The sequence below is a fragment of the Myripristis murdjan genome, chromosome 13 (genome assembly GCF_902150065.1).
Source record: "Myripristis murdjan chromosome 13, fMyrMur1.1, whole genome shotgun sequence".
Taxonomy (NCBI): Eukaryota; Metazoa; Chordata; class Actinopteri; order Holocentriformes; family Holocentridae; genus Myripristis; species Myripristis murdjan.
Window position 1 is genome coordinate 10,234,217 of NC_043992.1, and position 19,413 is coordinate 10,253,629.

Below are 19,413 nucleotides of genomic sequence, written 5' to 3' on the forward strand. Positions count from 1 at the left end.
GAAGCCCCATTATGACAGAGTCACTTATGGAGAGATGATTGAGTGGCTCGGTGAAGTGAACTTTTCCCTTCCTGGCTCCCTCCTCTCCAGCTCCTCCCTGTCGACTCCATTCACTTTAGAAAATGAATAGCATGTGGTGCCTTCTCCAAGTCTTGGGTTTCTTCTTTTGTTGTGGGCAGTCACTCATACTTTTTAATTGAAGCTTTTTTTTCTTTCTCTCTTCATCCTGCTTCTGCTTCATCTCGGCCCTTAGTGATTTCAGAGAGTATGCTTTTCAAAGGTACACATCATTAGCATTGGAAATCTTGTCCCTCACGATAACTGCCTTCCGCTCAAATTAGGGCTAGTTAAACGTATATTGTTTCTCTAACAGCATGCGCCTTGAGACGTGAGGTATGACAGTCCATTTGTCAATTTTTGTTAAAGCATTGTTAAGCATGCCTTCTGGAAGCTTGATAGTGCCCCTGAATTGAGATGCAAATTTTACAAACAGAACCTCTCTTATTTCCTTTTTTAGGATGCCATGACCTGTAGCATGTCGCCTTGAATTTCCACATCACTGAGTGGTAAAGTCCGTGTTCTTAGCATCCTTTTCAAACAGCCGAGGAGGATGGCAGTGCATGGGGCAAGACTCATACCCCTAAATACATGAGCTCACATCAAGCTGTTGAATGAGCCGGTGCGTTGTGACAACCTGGCACCATGTAGGGCTACTCAATAAAAGTCTCCTGGTGTGGCGCATAAGACGTAATCTTTGGAATATAATCAGGTAACAAGTCACTGTTTCTCCTTGGACATTCGATGCCCATCCGCCGTTGTTTACTGTGTTTTCCCAGTGGTCGTCATTAGTGCCGTCTGCTCGCTGCAGCCCCAAAGCTGCCTCTGTTTTGCAAGGGCTGTTGTAAAATAATAAATGTGACGTTGAAGGATGTGTCCTCCACATGACTGCCCAAAAGCCTGCGCTCTCGCTCTCCCTCCCTGGTCACAGCCTTAATACTGGCTCCTTCTCTGATATAAATGAACCATATGGCCCGGTATCAATGCACCGACGGCCGCACAGCTCTTTGTCGCTGGACAGGCAACTCAAGTGCGCTCTATCGTATTTGTTTACTGCAAGGGCCCTGAAAATAAATGGAGGCTGCCACTGGACTTCCATCCCCCCTCGATGGCGCCTCACGTTAGCCCCGGACATAGTAATGCGAAGGGACTTTGATGGTTGATGTCGCAGATTGAATTATGCCCTTGAGGAAAAGCTATTAGCTCAGTCAAGAGTCCTCATTTGTTAAATTAAAAGTGGAAATGACATGCGAGAGGTCTTTTCAGTGAATTAAAGTTACAGAGAAAATGGATGCAGCTCCCTGCTAAAAGGCAAAAGTACAAAAGGAAATCATGAGGAGGGAGAGAAGAAAAAGGAGATTTGGCGTCTGTTTAGTGACATCCATCTCCCCCCACTCTCGTTTCCCACTCAGTATATTTATGTTTCATAATTTATTGATATTGGGTTACATTTTTCGTAACTTACTGCTGTTTGCCAACCCCCCCACAACCCCAATCACAGACACACACACAGATATACACACACACACGCACACACACACAGACACACACTCCACCCCGCCCCCCAAAAATGGTTGCTGTCTTCCATATGGAGACCAGAATTAGGCCCTCGTCTGCTGGAGCTGTGCCTCTCTGTCGCAAGGGCAGAAACCTCAACACTTTCAAGCCACTTCAAGTGAGATCAAGAGGAAAGGGATGATTTAAAACACAGATGAATAAACTTAAGCGGTCACTGTATTCAGAGGAGACGAGAGCTGAACTGTGATCCTTGGTCCCGTTGGCAGGCTCTGCGCTAGCCAAGGCCTCTTCAAAGACTCCCAAACTCAGCTCATCAGCTGGGAGACTACAGTGGGGAGCCAATATTATAGGCTGCTATCACAGACTTACATGTATGTGCATTGACACGTGTGTGTGTGTGTGCGTGTGTGCGGTTATGGCTGTGTATGTGTCTCGTGTTAGGTGTATGAGGTCAGTGTGTGTGCTTGTAACTTGGCCAGTTCAGCCTCATGGCTCCAAATAATAATCTCTGCTCCACTCTGCCACATTAAAGCCTTTTATGCACTGATTTGTCGTTGGACCTTCTCACTTCAAGAAAACCTGTCAGCTTTAAACACTGTTATTCCTAGATTTATTATTCGAGCCCCATCTCCATCCAAAGACAACATGAAGAATAGTGAGGGTGGTTAAAATATCTTCCGTTACACTGCGCCCGTTGCTGTGTGGCAAATTCGTCAGCCCCGAGCTTTCACCCTTGAAAACCAACGTCGACCCGCTCTGAAATAGGATTTGTGTTTCCTGAGTTATTGAAACTGGTCAACCACAGGGCCTTTGAGGGTTTAACATTTTTTCCAGCAACGGGAGAGACAGAACACCAGGGCTTTCTGCAATTAAACACCTCACCAAAGAAGACCCTCGACTTTGCAGAACTCCCACACAGTCAAAGTCGGAAATATTGTTCCATCTCCCTTCCCAGTTCCCGCTTTTGGGCAGTGAACTGAGGTTATATGGTGCCTAGTGACTAACAGATACCTTACTTTTCCTATTCCCCTATAATTTGCTGCACCACTTATATAGCCATTCTCAGTTTAATGGATTGTAGCAAGAATCTTGAAGGTTAAAAGACGATTTTATACATTTTACGTAGCATTTTTCTCTTATTTTATTTGTTACCTTGATTGTCATGTTTGAGAGATGGAAGAAGAGTACATCAAAGTGAAGTTTCTTCTGAGGCGGCAGACCTCTCCTGATTGTTTAGTGCTTTGTCTTCTGGATACACTGCCAGACGAACAGGCTCAAGAAATAGCTAGGAGAAGACAGGGATGCTTTTGGAGTTAACCGAGGCAATATCCTGACTGTCACTTTATCTCTCCCTGCATCTTCATCCACAGACAAGACTCACTGTGGATATTTGGTTGTTCAGCCTTCCCCCTTAGATCCAACACTAATAAATACAAGCTACCAAACTTGTGTGGAGGCCTTTCTTTTGTCTACCCTCTTCCACCACTTCCTTTTCCCTAATCCTCCATTCACACAGTGCTGCCCGAGCCAAGACATCATCTCCTTGAATCCAGGGAGTAATTTACGAGGTGATGACAGTTTGAAGGGACGCTACAGAGTGAGAGTCTTGCCATCAACAGGTCATTCAGCTAGTTGAACTACCGGGCACACTATTCATTATTACAATGAGCATTACTGTTGAACCGCAGGCTTTGGAACATGTATTACATAGTTACTTTTGTTTAGGTTTATACTCAGCTTGGCACGTAGCGGACTGGGTTTAAAAATGTAATTCTCTGGATCTGTGTTGTTTTGGTTTTGGTGCTTGATGCTAAGCGATCATTGTGTTGTTTTTTTTTGTTTTTTTTTTACACTACATTTCCCAAAGATCGCCTTGATTTTATGTTTAGTTCTTTGAAAAGACGCTCCGCTCTTGGTCTGTTGCTGCTCATACTAACTGCCCGGTTCTTCATCTGTTTATTCCAAAGAAACCAGAAAAATAGAAGATCCCTGTTACTGTTCACCGGTGAGCTTTTACCTTAAAACAAATACTTGACAACAGCTTTTTTAGAATCGCAAATGTACAAGTGAAATCTCTGTTTCATTCAGCAATAAAAAGTAGAAAAAGCACGATGCCATTTTAATTTAAAAAAAAATACAGAAAAAAATGTGAGTTATAGTGTTACAAGAATTGAATTAAAAGGTTGCAATTTTAGAGTTGTGATATTGTGATAATGAAGTTATAATATAACTAGACTAAAAGTTGTGGCCTAAGTTGAGAATAAACTGAAAGGGTCATGATTTACAGACCGGAGAACAGCCTGTCTGCAGGTCACTCGACGCCACATTGGGGTCTCTGTTTGTGTTGTCTGCCTCCATCCACACCACAAAACGACTAAACCCATCAAAACAGCCATTTATTATAATATCATATGGCTTTAATTTATTGCATGAACCCATATGCCATACTGAACCAAGGCCTTTGTCCGGGTACTGGCACACCGGCGTTCTGCTCCTTGGGGATCAACAATTTGCATGATCATTCTCGTCCTGTGAAACTCGGCCCCCCCCTGAATGGCAAGTAGCTGTAACGTTAACCGTCGACGGGCTTGTCCGCGACCACTGCTCGCTATTTCATCTTCAACAAAAAGAGGCCAATTTCCTCCCAAGTTCACATGGTCCTTTCTTATGTGCAGTTTCTTGCTAATGCACCAGCAGATCGAGCAAGATTCCATTATTTGTGAAATCTACACTGAAGTATTACTTTACCGAATCTTCCACATTCCTCATTCTGACGTGCAGACGTGCCGCTTTCCGGTTTGTGTATCATGGCCCTTTCATTTTATCCTCAAGTTACAACTTTTGTCTTGTAATATTACAACTTATTCATTGTAATATCATGACTTTATTCTTGTGAAAATACAACTTGATCCATCTACTTTCACAACTTCATTTTGGTAATATTGTGACTTTATTTCACAAAATTTGTTCTTTTTTTTTTCTTTCTTTCTTTCTTTCTTTCTTTCTTTCTTTTTACTGTGGCCCTAAAATTCTGTTGTATCAAAAGACACTTTATATGAAAATATTTATGGTTACTACTCAAAGCAGCCTAGTTTTACGTCTTGTCTCTCTTGCTAACGTATGAGTACAGGCATGAGTAAGCAGGTTGCCTCCACAGCCGTGTGGTTTCCCCAGGTCAAGGTTAACCACCCCTCTGGGAGTGTGTGACACCACCGTTGGTCTTCAGCCCCCTCAGCCCACCTCATGCCTGATCTGCTGTGGCCACGTTTTACTGTCCAGGTTGGTTATAAGGCCGGACAATAATACCAGACCTTGCTACTGTTCTCTGATCATTTCCATATGGAGAGCCCTATCACAGCTGAAAGCCCTTTCTATGTCCGCTTCCTCTCAAACGGTCCTGACACGCTGAATAATCCAATAACTCCCAATAAATTCTCTCTGGCGACTAACACAAAGTGAGACTGCCAGGGGAAGCAGCTGGGAGTCCAGTGTCAAAAAGTACATGTTCCAACAAGTGATAACTTTCATGGTATCTATTATTTTATCAGCTGGAATATCCTTGTGAGCCTGTGTGTGCATGTGGTGTGTCTTCCTGGAGATGTATTGTACATATTCATGCGTATATGGTTTCATGTACATCGTCTATTATGCTCATAGGAAAACATGCCGTATAAAAGTGCAGACTGCAGTGTGTATTGCTACAGCGCAAAGAAACCTATTTTGTAAGTCATGTGCTTAGATTTTTGGGCTGGTTGTGATTATTTTCTGAATACTTATGCATCATTTTTTCCCCCATCCTTAGGTACGGTGAACCTTGCATCAACACTGAATTAATTTGCTCATTGTCTGCTGCTAAGATGGACATTTTATTTGCAGGCATTTCAGTGTTCCCCTTGCTTCGGTTCCTGCATGCAATGCAGTTTTGTAAAGTTGTGTTTTTTTTCTTTACAGATGTTGCTGTATATTTTTCACGTACCTGCCTCGCAGGTGTTACATCCCATTGTGTAATACATCAGGACAATCATTCACAACTCTCTCATCACAGCTTTTTCTAAATCAGCTTTCCTTCTGGTTGCTGTCCTATACAGAGCAAACATCTTGTGTTTAAATATTAATCTTAAAGGTGCTAAATGTTGCATTCCAATAAATTGCCACCACTCCTGTTTTGAATATCAGTACAATTAAGAAAATGAGTCCGTTGGCAGGTAGATTGGCAGTCTGTCCTGGCTTCTGCTTTTTCCTCTAGTGAGAAATCTACTGGATTGATTTACGGCAAAAAATTGCATTGTTTTATGGCACAAAACAGGAATAAAGATCTCTCCTTCGGTTTTTGATAATGGTAAATAGAACGAGTGAAAGGCTGATGGTATACTCTTTCAAGGTGAAAATAAGAATATTAAAAAAAAAGAAACTTTACATTGGTTTTATGGGTTTATTAACCCAGAAACTCACCCTGTGATCCTGTCTCTGACATTTGTATAGTGACCCTGTTTCAGTATTTAAGCCACACTGTAATGTCCCTTTGGGTTTGAAAATGCGACATGAAACACCTTTAAGACCTCAGGCTCTGTGACACCATTTTCACTTTTATCCCCACCCCCCTTCTTCTTTTCCCCTCTTAAGCAAAGCTAAGCCACCCCCTCAGATCTCACCCAGCAAGTCCAGTGGAGGAGAGTTCTGCGTGGCCGCTGTCTTTGCCTCCTCTCGCTCCTGGTTCATCACCAACCCCAACATGAAAAGAGAGAAAGGTGAGGCCAGGGTCACAGCTGCTCTCAGCTTCCAGCCTAGACACAACATCACTAGCAAACACAGCCACTCTGGCAAAGTCAAAACATGACTTTGACAAGGTCATGACCATGTGCCTAACAGTGGAGACACAGTCATTATAAATGGTTAACTGGCTTCAAGTTGTTTCCTGATTATTAAACATGTGTAATACACATGTCAGCAGGCCAAAGCAAGTATTTACATCACTACTTTCTTCCCTCAACTCTCCTCACAGACCAGTCCAGGCAGTCGGTTGTGGACTCACTGTACATCCTCAGTTGCTATGGTAACTTGGTGGAGCATGTCCTGGAGCCCCGGCCAATCAGCACGGCTCAGAAGATAAGCGACGATACACCTTTGGAGCTCAGCACCTGTCCGAGGGCCTGCTGGACTCTAGCCAGGTAAGACTGAAAAAAAGAGCAGTAAAAGAGCCGTGCCTCTCTAAGGCTGTGTCCACACAGAGATGACATTTCACCTTTCTTTCCATTTCAACCTTCTGGCCACACGAAAACACCGTTTATGGTCACCAAAAACTCTGGTAAAAGGTGATCATGCAGTTATTTTCAACAACTTGTATTTATTTGTGACTTTAAGCAGGAGCTGAACCTCCTCTTCTGTCCATATAAACAGCTCAGCCTTGTTGTTATCACTCCATTTCATATTCCGTATAGTTTTGGACATTGGTATGATGTAACTATATTTGCACTTGGGTTCGTAGCTGACTCTGGGATGTTAACAAACGCCTTCAGCTTCTTTGCACATCACAGAGATGTGTGCCTTTTTCATTCTTGTATGCGCACAGAGATTTTCGAAAATGCTCCCTTTTTTGTTTAAAGGGATACACAAAGGTCTGGAAGTTCCATCCATGTGGACATTGCCTAAATCGATTGCTTTCTGTGCACCTTTTGGCTCTACTTTGACCTAGTAAAAAAGCCACTGACAGTTTAAAAAAAAAAAAAAAAAAAAGTGGAATAATGTGAACATGGTGTCATACATCTCTACAACCACTTATCTGCCCAAACAATAAAAAGGGGAGATGAGAACAGACAGAAATGGATTCAAAATGCACACTGTATAGAGGTAGCATGGATAAGATGTGTAGCGATGCTCGGGCATAAATCCTAGCACATGTAGCAATGCTGGGGTGAAATTCTCTGTGATCAGAGGTTTTATAGAGCAACATGCGCCCAGCACACCATGCACTGCAGGCACTCACACACATGAACCACCACACATGAGGGAATGGAGTCCATTTGAGGCCCAGCAGGATGAAATGCTCCCTACCTCTGATATGCACTTGCTCCCATAATTGATTTGTTTTTGGAGCAGGACACCACAGTGGAATGAACTACAGCCACCCTTCAACTCCAACCATCCCTTGGTGCTGGCCTCGGACCTGGTGCAGTACTACCAGTATCTCCTAGCTGGTAAGTGCTGTTTGAACCTCCCTCTGAGGGTGTGTGTGTGTGTGTGTGTGTGTGTGTGTGTGTGTGTGTGTGTGTGTGTGTGTGTTTGTGTGCTCTTTTTTCTTCTGTTCAAATGTTGGTTTTGTATTAATGAGGCCCTACGACGTGAAGTGTAGTTTCTTTTCTTACAAACATATCATATTGAGTACATGTCAAAATTGACACATACTATTAAAATTTCATCAAAATATTCTGATTTTATCATTGATTTAATTCACAGCACCTACTGGTAAATCAACAAAAACACAACTTGCACATGAGGGCTGGGCAGCATATCAACACCATATCGATATTATGATATGAGAGTAGATACCATCTGAGATTTTGGGTGTCATAATATTATGTTATGGCATTTGTGTTGTCCTCTTCTGGTTTTGAAGGCTGCATTACAGTAAAGGAGTGTAATTATCTGAACTTACTAGACTTTTTGAGAATTTCGCAGTGGGTCATTGTGATAAAGTCCACCATAGAAATCATTCAATAGAAAAATTCTGTTCAAAGTTGCTCAGAACATGTTCCCTTCAGAATAAAATGTCCTTACTCTAACACAATTTTAAGATCACACAATTTACAAAACCTCTCCTCTGCAACTTTCCCAACAAAATGCCCTTTCTTTGAAGTGAAGTGGCGATATTCCACATCTCATTTGGGCACACAGTGGCCTCTTTTTCTTTGACAGATTATAAATAACACATTTCTCAGTACAAAAGCCATTGTTCATCCAAAAAAAAAAAAAAAAAAAAAAAAAAAGTTTTGGCTTAGCCCACATAGTAGTGACCCAATCCATTTTTTACTTTTCAGAAATAAAATTCTTCATACCTGCCATGAAGAGCTGCAACAAACAATTACTTTCATTATTCATTATACTGTTTGTTATTTTCTCAGTTAATCGATAAATTGTTTGGTCCATGAATTGTCAGAAAATGTTGAAAAACATTGATCACAATTTCCCACAACCCAAGGTGACCACCAGTCCATAACCCAGTCCATATTTAGTTTTTTGTCATACGACTAAGAGGACGAAAGAAACCAGACAAAATTCACATTTTAGAAGCTGGAATGAAAAAAATCCAGACATTTTTTTTCTTAAAAATAACTCAAAACAAGTAGTTGATTATCAAAATATTTTGCAATTAATATAATCGTTGGCAACTAATAGAATATTTGACTAAGCGTTTGTTGAATCATTGATCGCAAATATCCAATTTATTGACGATCTATTGATTGCTTACTTTGCCATGTGTTAGTTACATGGACCTAGCCTAAAATGTAGGTTTCTGAGCTTGAATCTTGTTGGATCCAGTGTGTTCACGTGTATTCTTATTTATTCATCCAGTGTACAGTTTGGCCTTGCAGACACTCACATGAACATGTATGTTTTCTGTGTGTACGCACCATTAGTCAAGGGGGCGCCACCCATGCCCTATTGATTTCCCGTGTTGACTCCCTGTTGAAAGCCGGTCCTCACCCTCTTATTGGTGCCACATGCTGAGAGGAGGCCCTTTCAGCCAGCTACCATAACTTTTCCTCTCTCAAAGCCTTCTGAGGGAGATAAGAGTCCTCTGAGTCCTGTCAGAGCAGCTATTAGCCTCGCCGTTCACTTCACCTTGTATCCAGCCTTTGTCGCTTGCCGTGCCGCCTCCCCGCGTCTGTTAGCATTGTGCTAGGATGTCCTACTCAAGCACAATGCTAACAGACGCCATGTTCAGACCAATTAGCTGACGCCCTAACCTCTCTCTAATTTAATAACAAGTACAAAGAGCGGAAAGCATTTTAGGTTGCCATCTGAAAGGCCAGTCCGCAAGTCCACAGAGTGCACTCGGATGGCCACACACGGAAGCAATGCGTCCCCTGGAATAAGCTGGCGTTTTGCGCTTTCTACATAATTGCAAACACAAAATTGGTAATTAGCTCTTGCGGGCGCCCCAGGGTGAGCGGTAGCTGTGTTTACACTAATCTCCCATCTCGTCTCTGTTCACTTCTCCAGTGCTCCAGGTCTAACTGGTAGGATATTTTCTCAAATTAGTACTAATGGTCCCTCCTAGTGTCAGAGCGATGAGGACGCGTTGGTGTGATGGGCATGGGCGTCAGCTTATTGTGCCATTCTCTCTGCCAGCATGGGCAGAGGTACTGGGTGCATAATGAGAAAGATTCATTGCGTTAACATTTACATCCAATTAGCAATAGCCAGATAACACTGCCCTGTCTCTTCATCCCCCAAATGACCCAAGCGTAAACTGATGCGAGGTTGAGACAGTATGTGCATAATTGTTCAGCCCCTCTACCCACTTCTTGCGTTTCTGCCATTTTCCCTCCGGCCAGTGTCCTACACACCACCACCGCCGACTGAGCGCTCTTGCAGTGCCACCTTCCATCTCTGTGCTTTGCACCCGAGCGCTGACTCTAAACATCCCATTTCCCAGCATGCTCGGCCTTGCCAGCCCTCTTCTCTGCCGTTTTCTCCAGGGCTTGGCAGAGCAAAAGAGAAGTGATCCAGGAGAGAGGGTCGATTTGACCCCAGGATGAATTACGCCACAGCCATACGCCCCCTGTCCAACCGCTTCTTGCCGAGCATAAAGATCAGGACACTGCAGAGGAAGCTGAAAACACACACTCTCTCTCTCTCTCTCTCTCTCTCTCTCTCTCTCACACACACACACACACACGCACACACACGCACGCACACATTATCCTCCCTCCCTCCCATGCAGCAAAAACTGTGTTATCAAGGTCTAGTTTACATCAGCAATACAGCCAGAACATGAGGAAATGGATAAGAAATCAGAATGAATCAGAGACTCAAAAGAGAGAATTTTGTAATTGGTGGAGGAAAAAGAAGCTCAAAGGACCATACCAGTGATTTTGAATGTTTGGCCCATTTACTACAAATTACCCACATTTTCCATTGCAACAAACCATTTTGCAAATCATGCAGCAGTACTAAAGATTGCACAGCATATAATCAAAATCAATTCAAATTAAAATTTTTTGAAACACCCACTTTATAATTTTCTGCCGCTGCACCATTCATAAACCACAGCACTAATAATTTGCTGTGTAGAGAAAAGGTTTCTCCGGGGACTTTTTTTTCCACAGAGGGACCGTTTCACTCAAGTCATCAAAACACAACAGTGCTGCTGCTTTTAGGAAAACGAATGTGGACAACTTTATTACGGTGATGGAATGCTGGTGTGAAGTCTCTGAAAGTTCATCATCGTATCGTAGTAAAACAAATCTAAACCAATGGCTGAATATAAGCTAGGAAAAATTATATTGAGTTCTAAAATATGACTGCTTGCTTTGGGAAAGATTCGCAGAAATGGGAAGTTTATACATATAGATATGCTAAACATGCAAAATCTGGTATGGTCCTTTAAATGAGTGGCGGAAAAAAAAAAAATATTGGTATGAATATCCCTCCCTGCTCATTGTCGAAGCAGAAGAAACCCTGTCTGACGCTACCAAGGATCCGGCGAGGGAGTGTAAGGCGAAGGGGCGGCAGTGCGTGATTGACAGGCCATGGTCTCCGGTCTCGTGGCTCTATATTGGATGACCCGGACTGATTAAAAATGCAGTATGCGGGGAAGGGATAGGAAGGGGAGGGAAGGCGAGAGGACGGGCCCGGGTCAGGCCAGACCGGAGCCTCCAGGACGGGATGATAAAAGGCAGCGGTGGCGCCACTTCATGGTCACTATCTCCACCTGTCCATCTGCAGCAGCCACTGGCAGCACTCAGCCCTGCAGAGGACGGCACTGCACAACACTGCCTGGGCGAGATAAGGGAGAGAGGGAGGCACACACACTGGTACACACTCCCGCACACACTCATATGATATACACACTTTGCACGCACAGATGAGGGGGAGATACAGCAGTATGAGCTGGCTTTGCAAATGCGGTCTCAGCCAAGTTTTTAGTGTATGGGGAATCCTCTTTCTGTAGATGAGGCGATCAAACCCCCAAAGCGTGCCCACCCCCTCCAAAAGAACTTGGAATTTGTCAAGTGTATGAATGGGTCCTGTTTTCTATTGCCCCAAGGTGTTGGAGCTGAATTTAAAAGAAAAAAAAAAGAAAAAGAAAACACGGCTACTCTAATCCATAGAATAACAGTTGCTCTGCTCTTTGATGAATGTGAGGTTTTCACACCCTCATTAGCTACATTCAGTCTCTCAATCCGGCGCATGTTTTTTCCACTTCTGAATTTTTTCAAGGGCCAATATTTACCTAGCTGTCCGCAATATGTTTTCCAACACCTCTTCCCCTCACCGCAAAGTTGCTCTGAAGCAAACAAGCCGGTGAATAATTTACCGCCCGGATTTCTGGCTGGCTCCTTTGAGCCTGGCAACGTCGGTAGCGTCAGAGGCTGTGCTTTTTGGCCCTCACCTCCTCCCCATACCTGTCATATAATGTGCTAATTGTGGAGACTGACTGACTGGCTGGCTTGGCTGTTCTCGTGGGGCTTTGAGGCCCATGACAGGCCAGCCACAGTTGCCCCGTCAATAGCTCTAATTGCCCTGAGAGAGGGGCCAGGGTGAAGGCTTTGGAGCATCAGGCGTTTGGTAAAGAGAAACCATGGCGCCATGACTGGGTCAGTAATCAAAGAGAGAGAGAAAGGATGGGGTAAGTGGAGCGCTGGCTGAATGCAGGAGCTGTCAGTCAAATAAGTCTTGAATGATATATAATGACTAAGCTATGCCAGTCTGTCAGTATGCCAGCACCTATCTGCCAAAGGAGTACTGGAAACAGGAAAGCGAGAAGAGAGGAGAGGAAAGTGAGAAGAGAGACAGGTGGAGTTGTAGAGAAATATACCGGCAAAGTGAAACGACTGCCAACCGAGCCGAGAAGCAACAAGAGCAACAAAACAAAATGATGATGAAAAACATAAATTGGAGGACTTAACAGTGGCGGAGAGACCAGACAAGACGGCTATCCCCTTGTCCATTCCACAGCCAGTTCTCCAGATCTATCAGATCGTTAGCCCCCTTATCTGTCCCTGGAGATCGGCCTGTCCAGCCCTTGGCCCCGGGGCCCAGGGGGTCGGGCTACATCAATACCTGGCCAGCCTTTGTTCTTGTTCTGCCTCCCTGCTTCACTGCTCTGGCTAACAGGCCACCAACTACCGGCCTTCAGCTCAGCCTGTTTCTCTGCTCAGAAAAACACCAATCCCTCCACAGTCAATAAAGACTCTTGACACAGACGACTCTGTTATACAGCTTTGTGAGAGAGGTTTTTTTTTTTTTTTTTTTTTTTACCTTGTGTGTATGTATGCGTGTGCTAGTGCAAAAAAAAAAAAAAAAATCAGGGCATTAACACCAATAAAACAAATTGGAGTTCAAGCCTCCTACACTTCAAGACAGTCTGTCATTATGTTATTTTTGTGGGAAGACATATAAATGTATTTATTATTATTATTATTATTATGGGTTATGATTCCTGCTTATCTTTGATATCAACCATCACCTTAAGAAGCAGAGTATGAGTTATAGCTGCAACGAGTGACATATTTATTTTTCTTCCATTAATGGTCTGACATAAGTTTTGTAATTCTTGTAGAAATTTTAAGAATGCACATACGTGTGTGTGTGTGTGTGTGTGTGTGTGTGTGTGTGTGTGTGTGTGTATAAATGCCTTTATGTATAAATATACTGAATATATGTTAAAGCCATTGCATTTGAAGTCCTTTTTTAGAGATGTACCATAAGTTTGCACTTAAGAGATTTTCTCTGTCAAATTGCATTGACGTTCAGTCTCTTAAGAGAGCCAGTAATGAGAGTTGTAAAAAGCAGCAGACCAAGTGGCTGACTAGCCGGACACTAAGATGGGTAGATATGCCTGTAACTGCTGGGGTCAGTCTGTCTCCTGACACACACACACACACACAAACACACACTCACACACACAGAGGATTGTCTCGTTGCTTGACCCATGGGGATGACCACTAGCTCCCCACACCGGAGCCTGGCCAAGGCTCTGGCCAATGAAAGCCCCCTGGAAACCCGATCCAGCCAGCCGACCAACTGCTTCAGAGCATCAATAATTAATTAGGGAACAGCTATTGGCCCCAAGGGTCAGAGAGCAGAGAGAGAGAGCGAGAGAGAGAGAAAGAAAGAGAGTGAGAGAGGAGGTGGGGGTGGAGGACTGATTTTGTTTAATAAGTAACACAACACAAGCTTTGTTCGTCGCTTCCATTTTAGCAGAACATGAGAAACCTCCGCCTCCTCTCTCTCTCTCTCTCTCTCTCTCTCTCTCTCTGTCTCTCTCTCTCTCGCTCTCGCTCTCTCTCGCTCTCGTTCTCACTCTTGCTCCCTCTCCCAGGTATTTGCATGTCCTTAAATGTCATCAGTGGTCTTAATTTAAGTTACTGAAACAATTTAAATATCTTGCATATAGTTAGTACATGCATAATTCATATGTTTACATAAACCTGATTTAAACAAAAAAATTTCAAAACGAGATAAAATTTGTAGACGTTTGAGAGCAAGGTTGTAGTTACACGTCGACACCTGTGAGATGGTGTAAAGTATTTGCATTAAACTTCTTTGTATTCGTCGATTTCGCAAGTTTTCTAAGGCAAATTTAAGTGTTTATCATGAACACCTCAACAGTGGGGATAGTCCGAGGTGCAGCTGGTGTGACTGTTCAGTCAGGGAGTGAGGAGATGTGATTAAGTGATACTCCAGCCATCTCTGCCTCACATCTCTTTCTCCTCCATTTGTTTTTATTACTGTCATGGACGTGACAAGGCACACTCACACTTAACGAGGTCATCTGCTAACCCTTAAAAAAAGTATTAAATTTAGATTTCTAAAGTGAAGGCCTTAAAAGGTGTGAAATACACTTAATTGCAGCCTTTTGCGTCTTATTTACAACCCCAGGGGTCTTGACGATGTTGTTTGTTTTGGGGGCTGTCTCGTAAGCACTCGGCCTGATTTTTGGAATGCTTCACCTTTGTTATGAATCTTCGTTATCTGTCTGGCCTTTCATTTTATGAAAATGTTGCATATTATAAGTTTTCTTTATGGCGTATACTTATTTTTTTTTAAGTTAACATTTAACCCTTTTAAATTCACTAGCCCATGCACAGGCTATTATCTCAAAAGCTTTATTTCACCCTCTCAACAAAATGTATTTTATTTTATTTGATTTAAATCTTGGTCATTTTTTTGTCATTTTTTAAAACTAATGTTCTTGTCTATTTTTCTAGTTTTTGGATTTTCTTTGAAATTACCTTTTTTATTTATTTGTTTACTTGTTTCTTTCTTTATATTTTTCTTTTTTGGCAATTTTCTTCTATATATCTTCTTGTTCAGTTCTTCCTTTTCCCCCTACGTTTACAGATAAATAAATAAATAAATAAATAATGCTCAGACTGCGTTCAGATGCCTAAACAAGAAATCTGATGTTAATCCAGCATCACCAATCTGATGTCAAAATATCTTTTTTTTTTTTTTTTTTTTATGTTCTTCCACAAACACACACGCCAAACAAGTCTCAGGAGCAGGTGTTAGAATTGTGTTATACCATGGAGTTCATAGTTAGTAACGTGGATGGATGTGTGTATGGGTCGTGGAGCTGACGAATCATTCGTTACAGAGGTGTCAAACACACAAGAATACCTCCATTAAGAGTATGTGAACACCTGGCGTGTGTATGTGTGTCTGCGCATGCATGTGAAGGTGAAGACAGCAGTGCCTTGTGCGCTCCAGATGCGAACTTGACAACTTTATTAGCCATTCCGCCGTTAAACAAACCCCATCCCCGAGGTGGGAGAGAGAGAGAAAGGACTGATTCTACACATTAGGCCTCATTCTCCACGCCTGCTTATTCAAGCTTGCAAGAGCCCCATCTGTCTCTTGATCTCTCTTTCTCTCTGTGTCTCTTACACACACACACACAGACTCACTCACACACATTCTCTTTCACTCACACTTACCATATACTTGCTTTTTCACACACTGTAGCACGCATATGCCCTCAGAGAGATAAACATTAAGCCTTTTTTTTTCTTGTCATGTGTCTCTGACTCATTGAATTTTGATCTCAGAAAAATCCGTTGCTGAGGTGAGAGTTAGACTGACAAAGAGCTAATATCTGCCATTTATTTGCAATCAGATGTGGTCCAATCGTTCGCTTCTGATATAAAATATAATGCATTTACTGGAGAATTGATCAATACTTTGATGGTTGTTTTTGGAGGCCCTTAACCCAATGAGACATTTTGGTGAAATGCCATAAGAGTAGGCACCTATATACATGTATCTATGTCTGCTTTTATGCCTTTACACATGTTTTATTACTGTTGTTACACTGTGTTTCAGTGTTCCACAGTCTAAATGTTGTTTCACCCTAACAATAATGAGCCTCTGTGGGAAACGCTAAATTCTTGAAATATTTTTGGAATCAACATAATCAGATTTCAAGTTATTGAATCACTAGCTGGAGTCCAAAATATTGGCATAGGCCAACCCCAATGGCTCGAGCATAAGTTTTGACATTATCTACTTACCCCCATCCAGTTGAAATGCAGGTGAAGTGTCTCTGTCCATACAACACACAGGAAGGTAGAGGTGCAAGCAGCCTTCTCTGAAACTGCAAACAAAAGGGCAGAAAATGACAGTGATGTGCAATCACTCCATGCAGCTCATGCAGCATGATCCAAGATTTTTAAAGCCAAACAGTCATATCCTTAGTGGGAAAGACTTAAATTTACATCCTTATTTTGTGCAAGTATTCACAAAAGCGTTTGATAGCAAAACAGTTCAAGCTAATCCGCACCCAAGACTCACATGTCCATGTTCTATTTGATGAAAAAGAGCTCTCTTGTAACCTGCAATCTTAATGATGGAGTCTTTGTTTGTGTGTTTACACTACTAACACACAGACTAGTATCATACAAACTGAAAGAGTTTTGGTCTCATCCAAAGTTTTTGTCAAGCAGAACATGGACATACAGATATTGATTATCTTGGACACACATGATGTAGAGTTTATGGCATGAAAATCCAAAGATATTGAATAGTGGCACAAAATACTAGCCTTCAGCAGCTTCAGTCCCAAAATATCCAAAGCAATATTGGTTGAAATGTAATTCAAGTGCTAATTTGTGTGTGTATTTGCAGCGATGCCCCCAGGAAGCCCGGGTCCCATCACACGTCACGAGTCGTCAGACAGCCTTGCGTCAGACCACAGCGGCCAGGAAGATGAGGAGTGGCTATCCCAGGTCAGACCTCTACCTTCGTTAACATTACAGTTACATACTGCTAGAAAGGGCTCACATCACTTTCTGTTGGTGCAGTCACAGCAGATTTCCTGTGGTCTAATCCACAGAAAGAATTGTTAAATGCACAGATGTTGCCAACCTGTCACACAGCCAGGTTTGAGATGTGGTTTGGTTTATGCGATGTCCTAGGATTACCTAAATTTTCTGGCACTTATTTGTATTGCCCTGTATGGTAAAACCCAACCATCTAATATTCACAAAAATCGTCTTGCCACAATAACCAGACTTTCAGTACCACTTTTTTTTTACAGTGGCAAGAGTTATAAAGGACCACCAAACAATTCCCAGCAAAGTTTCTTCTTTGTGTTCTACCCTTATCATTGGGTGCATCGGTATCTGTTCTATAGGGCCAATCTTGTTTTTATGGTGAAGTTGGGAGCTCAAGGGATGTCAGAATCGGAGGTAAGTGCAAATATGCTATTGTGAAATAACATATTTGACAATAGTATATATGGCAAACGTGGTATAATGCAAATATGCTACTTTCATTGCCAAAGCAGCGCTCTTCTTCTTCTGTAGTCCAAGCTCTTAATGCCATTTTTTTAATGTGACCTTTTTCTATGGTCCAGAAATTGCTTACGGATTCTTCAAGAGATGAAGGGCTGGAAGAATCTCAGTTTTGACAGTGGACTGCAGTAGTTGGAGTTAAATAGATGAAAACATGGCAAGAGCATCAAACAGTCTGTGCTGGAACCCATTCCACTTAAACTGGTTGACAAAAGTGAAGCCTGGGGCCAAATATGGAGCTGTTTCTCTTTCAGAGCCAACAAAGACGAATACCCGACTGACATCAAAACCCCTGTGAAAAAGTTTATACAGAGCTGTCCAAGTCAGTGTGGTAGCAAGTGAATAACTAAGAATTTCAGTGGTCCATTGTTATGTGATGTTTCATGATGGTTTATCTTGTTTGCTGTGATGTTACAGTCAAATTTGGCCAATATCTCAAGTATATTTAAGCCAACATTTAGACATATTTCCCATACAACTCAAGCCTGGAGACTGCTGAAAGCAGAATGGGTTATTGACCCTTTTCTACGTACCCTTTTCATATCTGAGACAAGACAGATTTTGGCCATAGAAGACAGATGTTAGCAGTCTGAAATCCAAGCTTAGCTGGTCTTGTGTATAAAACATATTTGTGAAAAATATTTTCTGATATTCTCATTTGAGTTATTGGGAAGATGAAGCAGGATATTACTGTGACTATCCAACTAAGACAGGAAAAAATAGCCAAGTTATTACATTCTGCTTTATCTCGGTGCAAGTAAAAATATCAGTATCATAAATGTTAATGTTGTCAGCAAATGCTTTTGGTATTTAAAAGACAATTGAAATCTTTGTTCCATGTCTTCTCCTTTGATGTGTTGCACCACAAACATTTTTAGAAAAGAAATTATTTCAGTGGCATTCCCTCTTCAATATTTTTTTTTCATTTCCATTACCTGTTCCAAGCTTTTAGAAATAATAGCATGTAATTGAACATAACAATCTCCTTCCTTTGCTATTATACCCTTTGTTTTATGTTTTGTGATTATTCCTGTCAATCAGGACGTCTGTCTTTTTTAGCTCTCTCCTACTACCAAAAATCTGACTAAATAGTGATAAAATTTTGGGGCTTTTTCAGTCAAGTTGTGTTACCAAATATACACACACACTGCTCTTTTCAGCTTGGTTACCCCTCATGGCACTTAACCCTGGCGTCTGCAGGTAACCCATTACATTTTTACCATCAATAATTCCACTGCATGCATAATTGAATGGCTAAAATGCACCCCACTTAGCCTGCAGATGTTGTGGTTAGTATCTGACATGATAGTTTGCCAGGAGCAAAACTTTCCATCGCACCAAAGGTGGTGCTTAAACTCGTTTCTTGGTGGCTTCATTTTGGAGCAGCAGTAGTGATGAATCTGTCAGCAGCTGTAGATACTATTTGTTTGCAATAACCACGGCTCAATGAAGCCCCACGTGTTGGAAGGCAATGGTGCTATCAATGATGACATCTCTCGCTATCAATACTGGAACTCCTTAAAAAGCTTAAGATGTGCCTCAGATGTTTTAGATCTGTCTCTTGTGTGAAATAGATTTGTCAGCTGAATGCTAAATCCCTCAACCCTGTGTCTACTAGTAAGACATCTCATCTCACATCAACATTCAAATAGGGTAAAAAAAAAAAAAAATGTCTGAGCAAAGTAGAATACTGGTTTCTAGATCAAATGCAGGTAGTAGACTTTTTTTTTTATTTCCAGTCCCTCTAAATATTTTGGAAGATTGTTTTTTTTTTTTTTTTTTTTTTTTTTTTTGTAAATGTCATTTGAATCACATCACC

The 19,413-nt window shown here is 42.0% G+C and overlaps 1 protein-coding gene across 2 annotated transcripts in view; it reads left to right on the forward strand.

The window, feature by feature from the left end:
• The window catches only part of bcas3 (BCAS3 microtubule associated cell migration factor), a 356,333-nt gene that overhangs the window by 115,418 nt on the left and 221,502 nt on the right, over positions 1 to 19,413 (forward strand). For both annotated transcript variants that reach the window (XM_030066285.1, XM_030066286.1), the window contains 4 exons: positions 6,199 to 6,323; positions 6,578 to 6,743; positions 7,672 to 7,769; positions 16,927 to 17,027. In XM_030066285.1, coding sequence (XP_029922145.1) covers positions 6,199 to 6,323; positions 6,578 to 6,743; positions 7,672 to 7,769; positions 16,927 to 17,027 — 490 coding nt within the window. The remainder of the gene's footprint in view (positions 1 to 6,198; positions 6,324 to 6,577; positions 6,744 to 7,671; positions 7,770 to 16,926; positions 17,028 to 19,413) is intronic.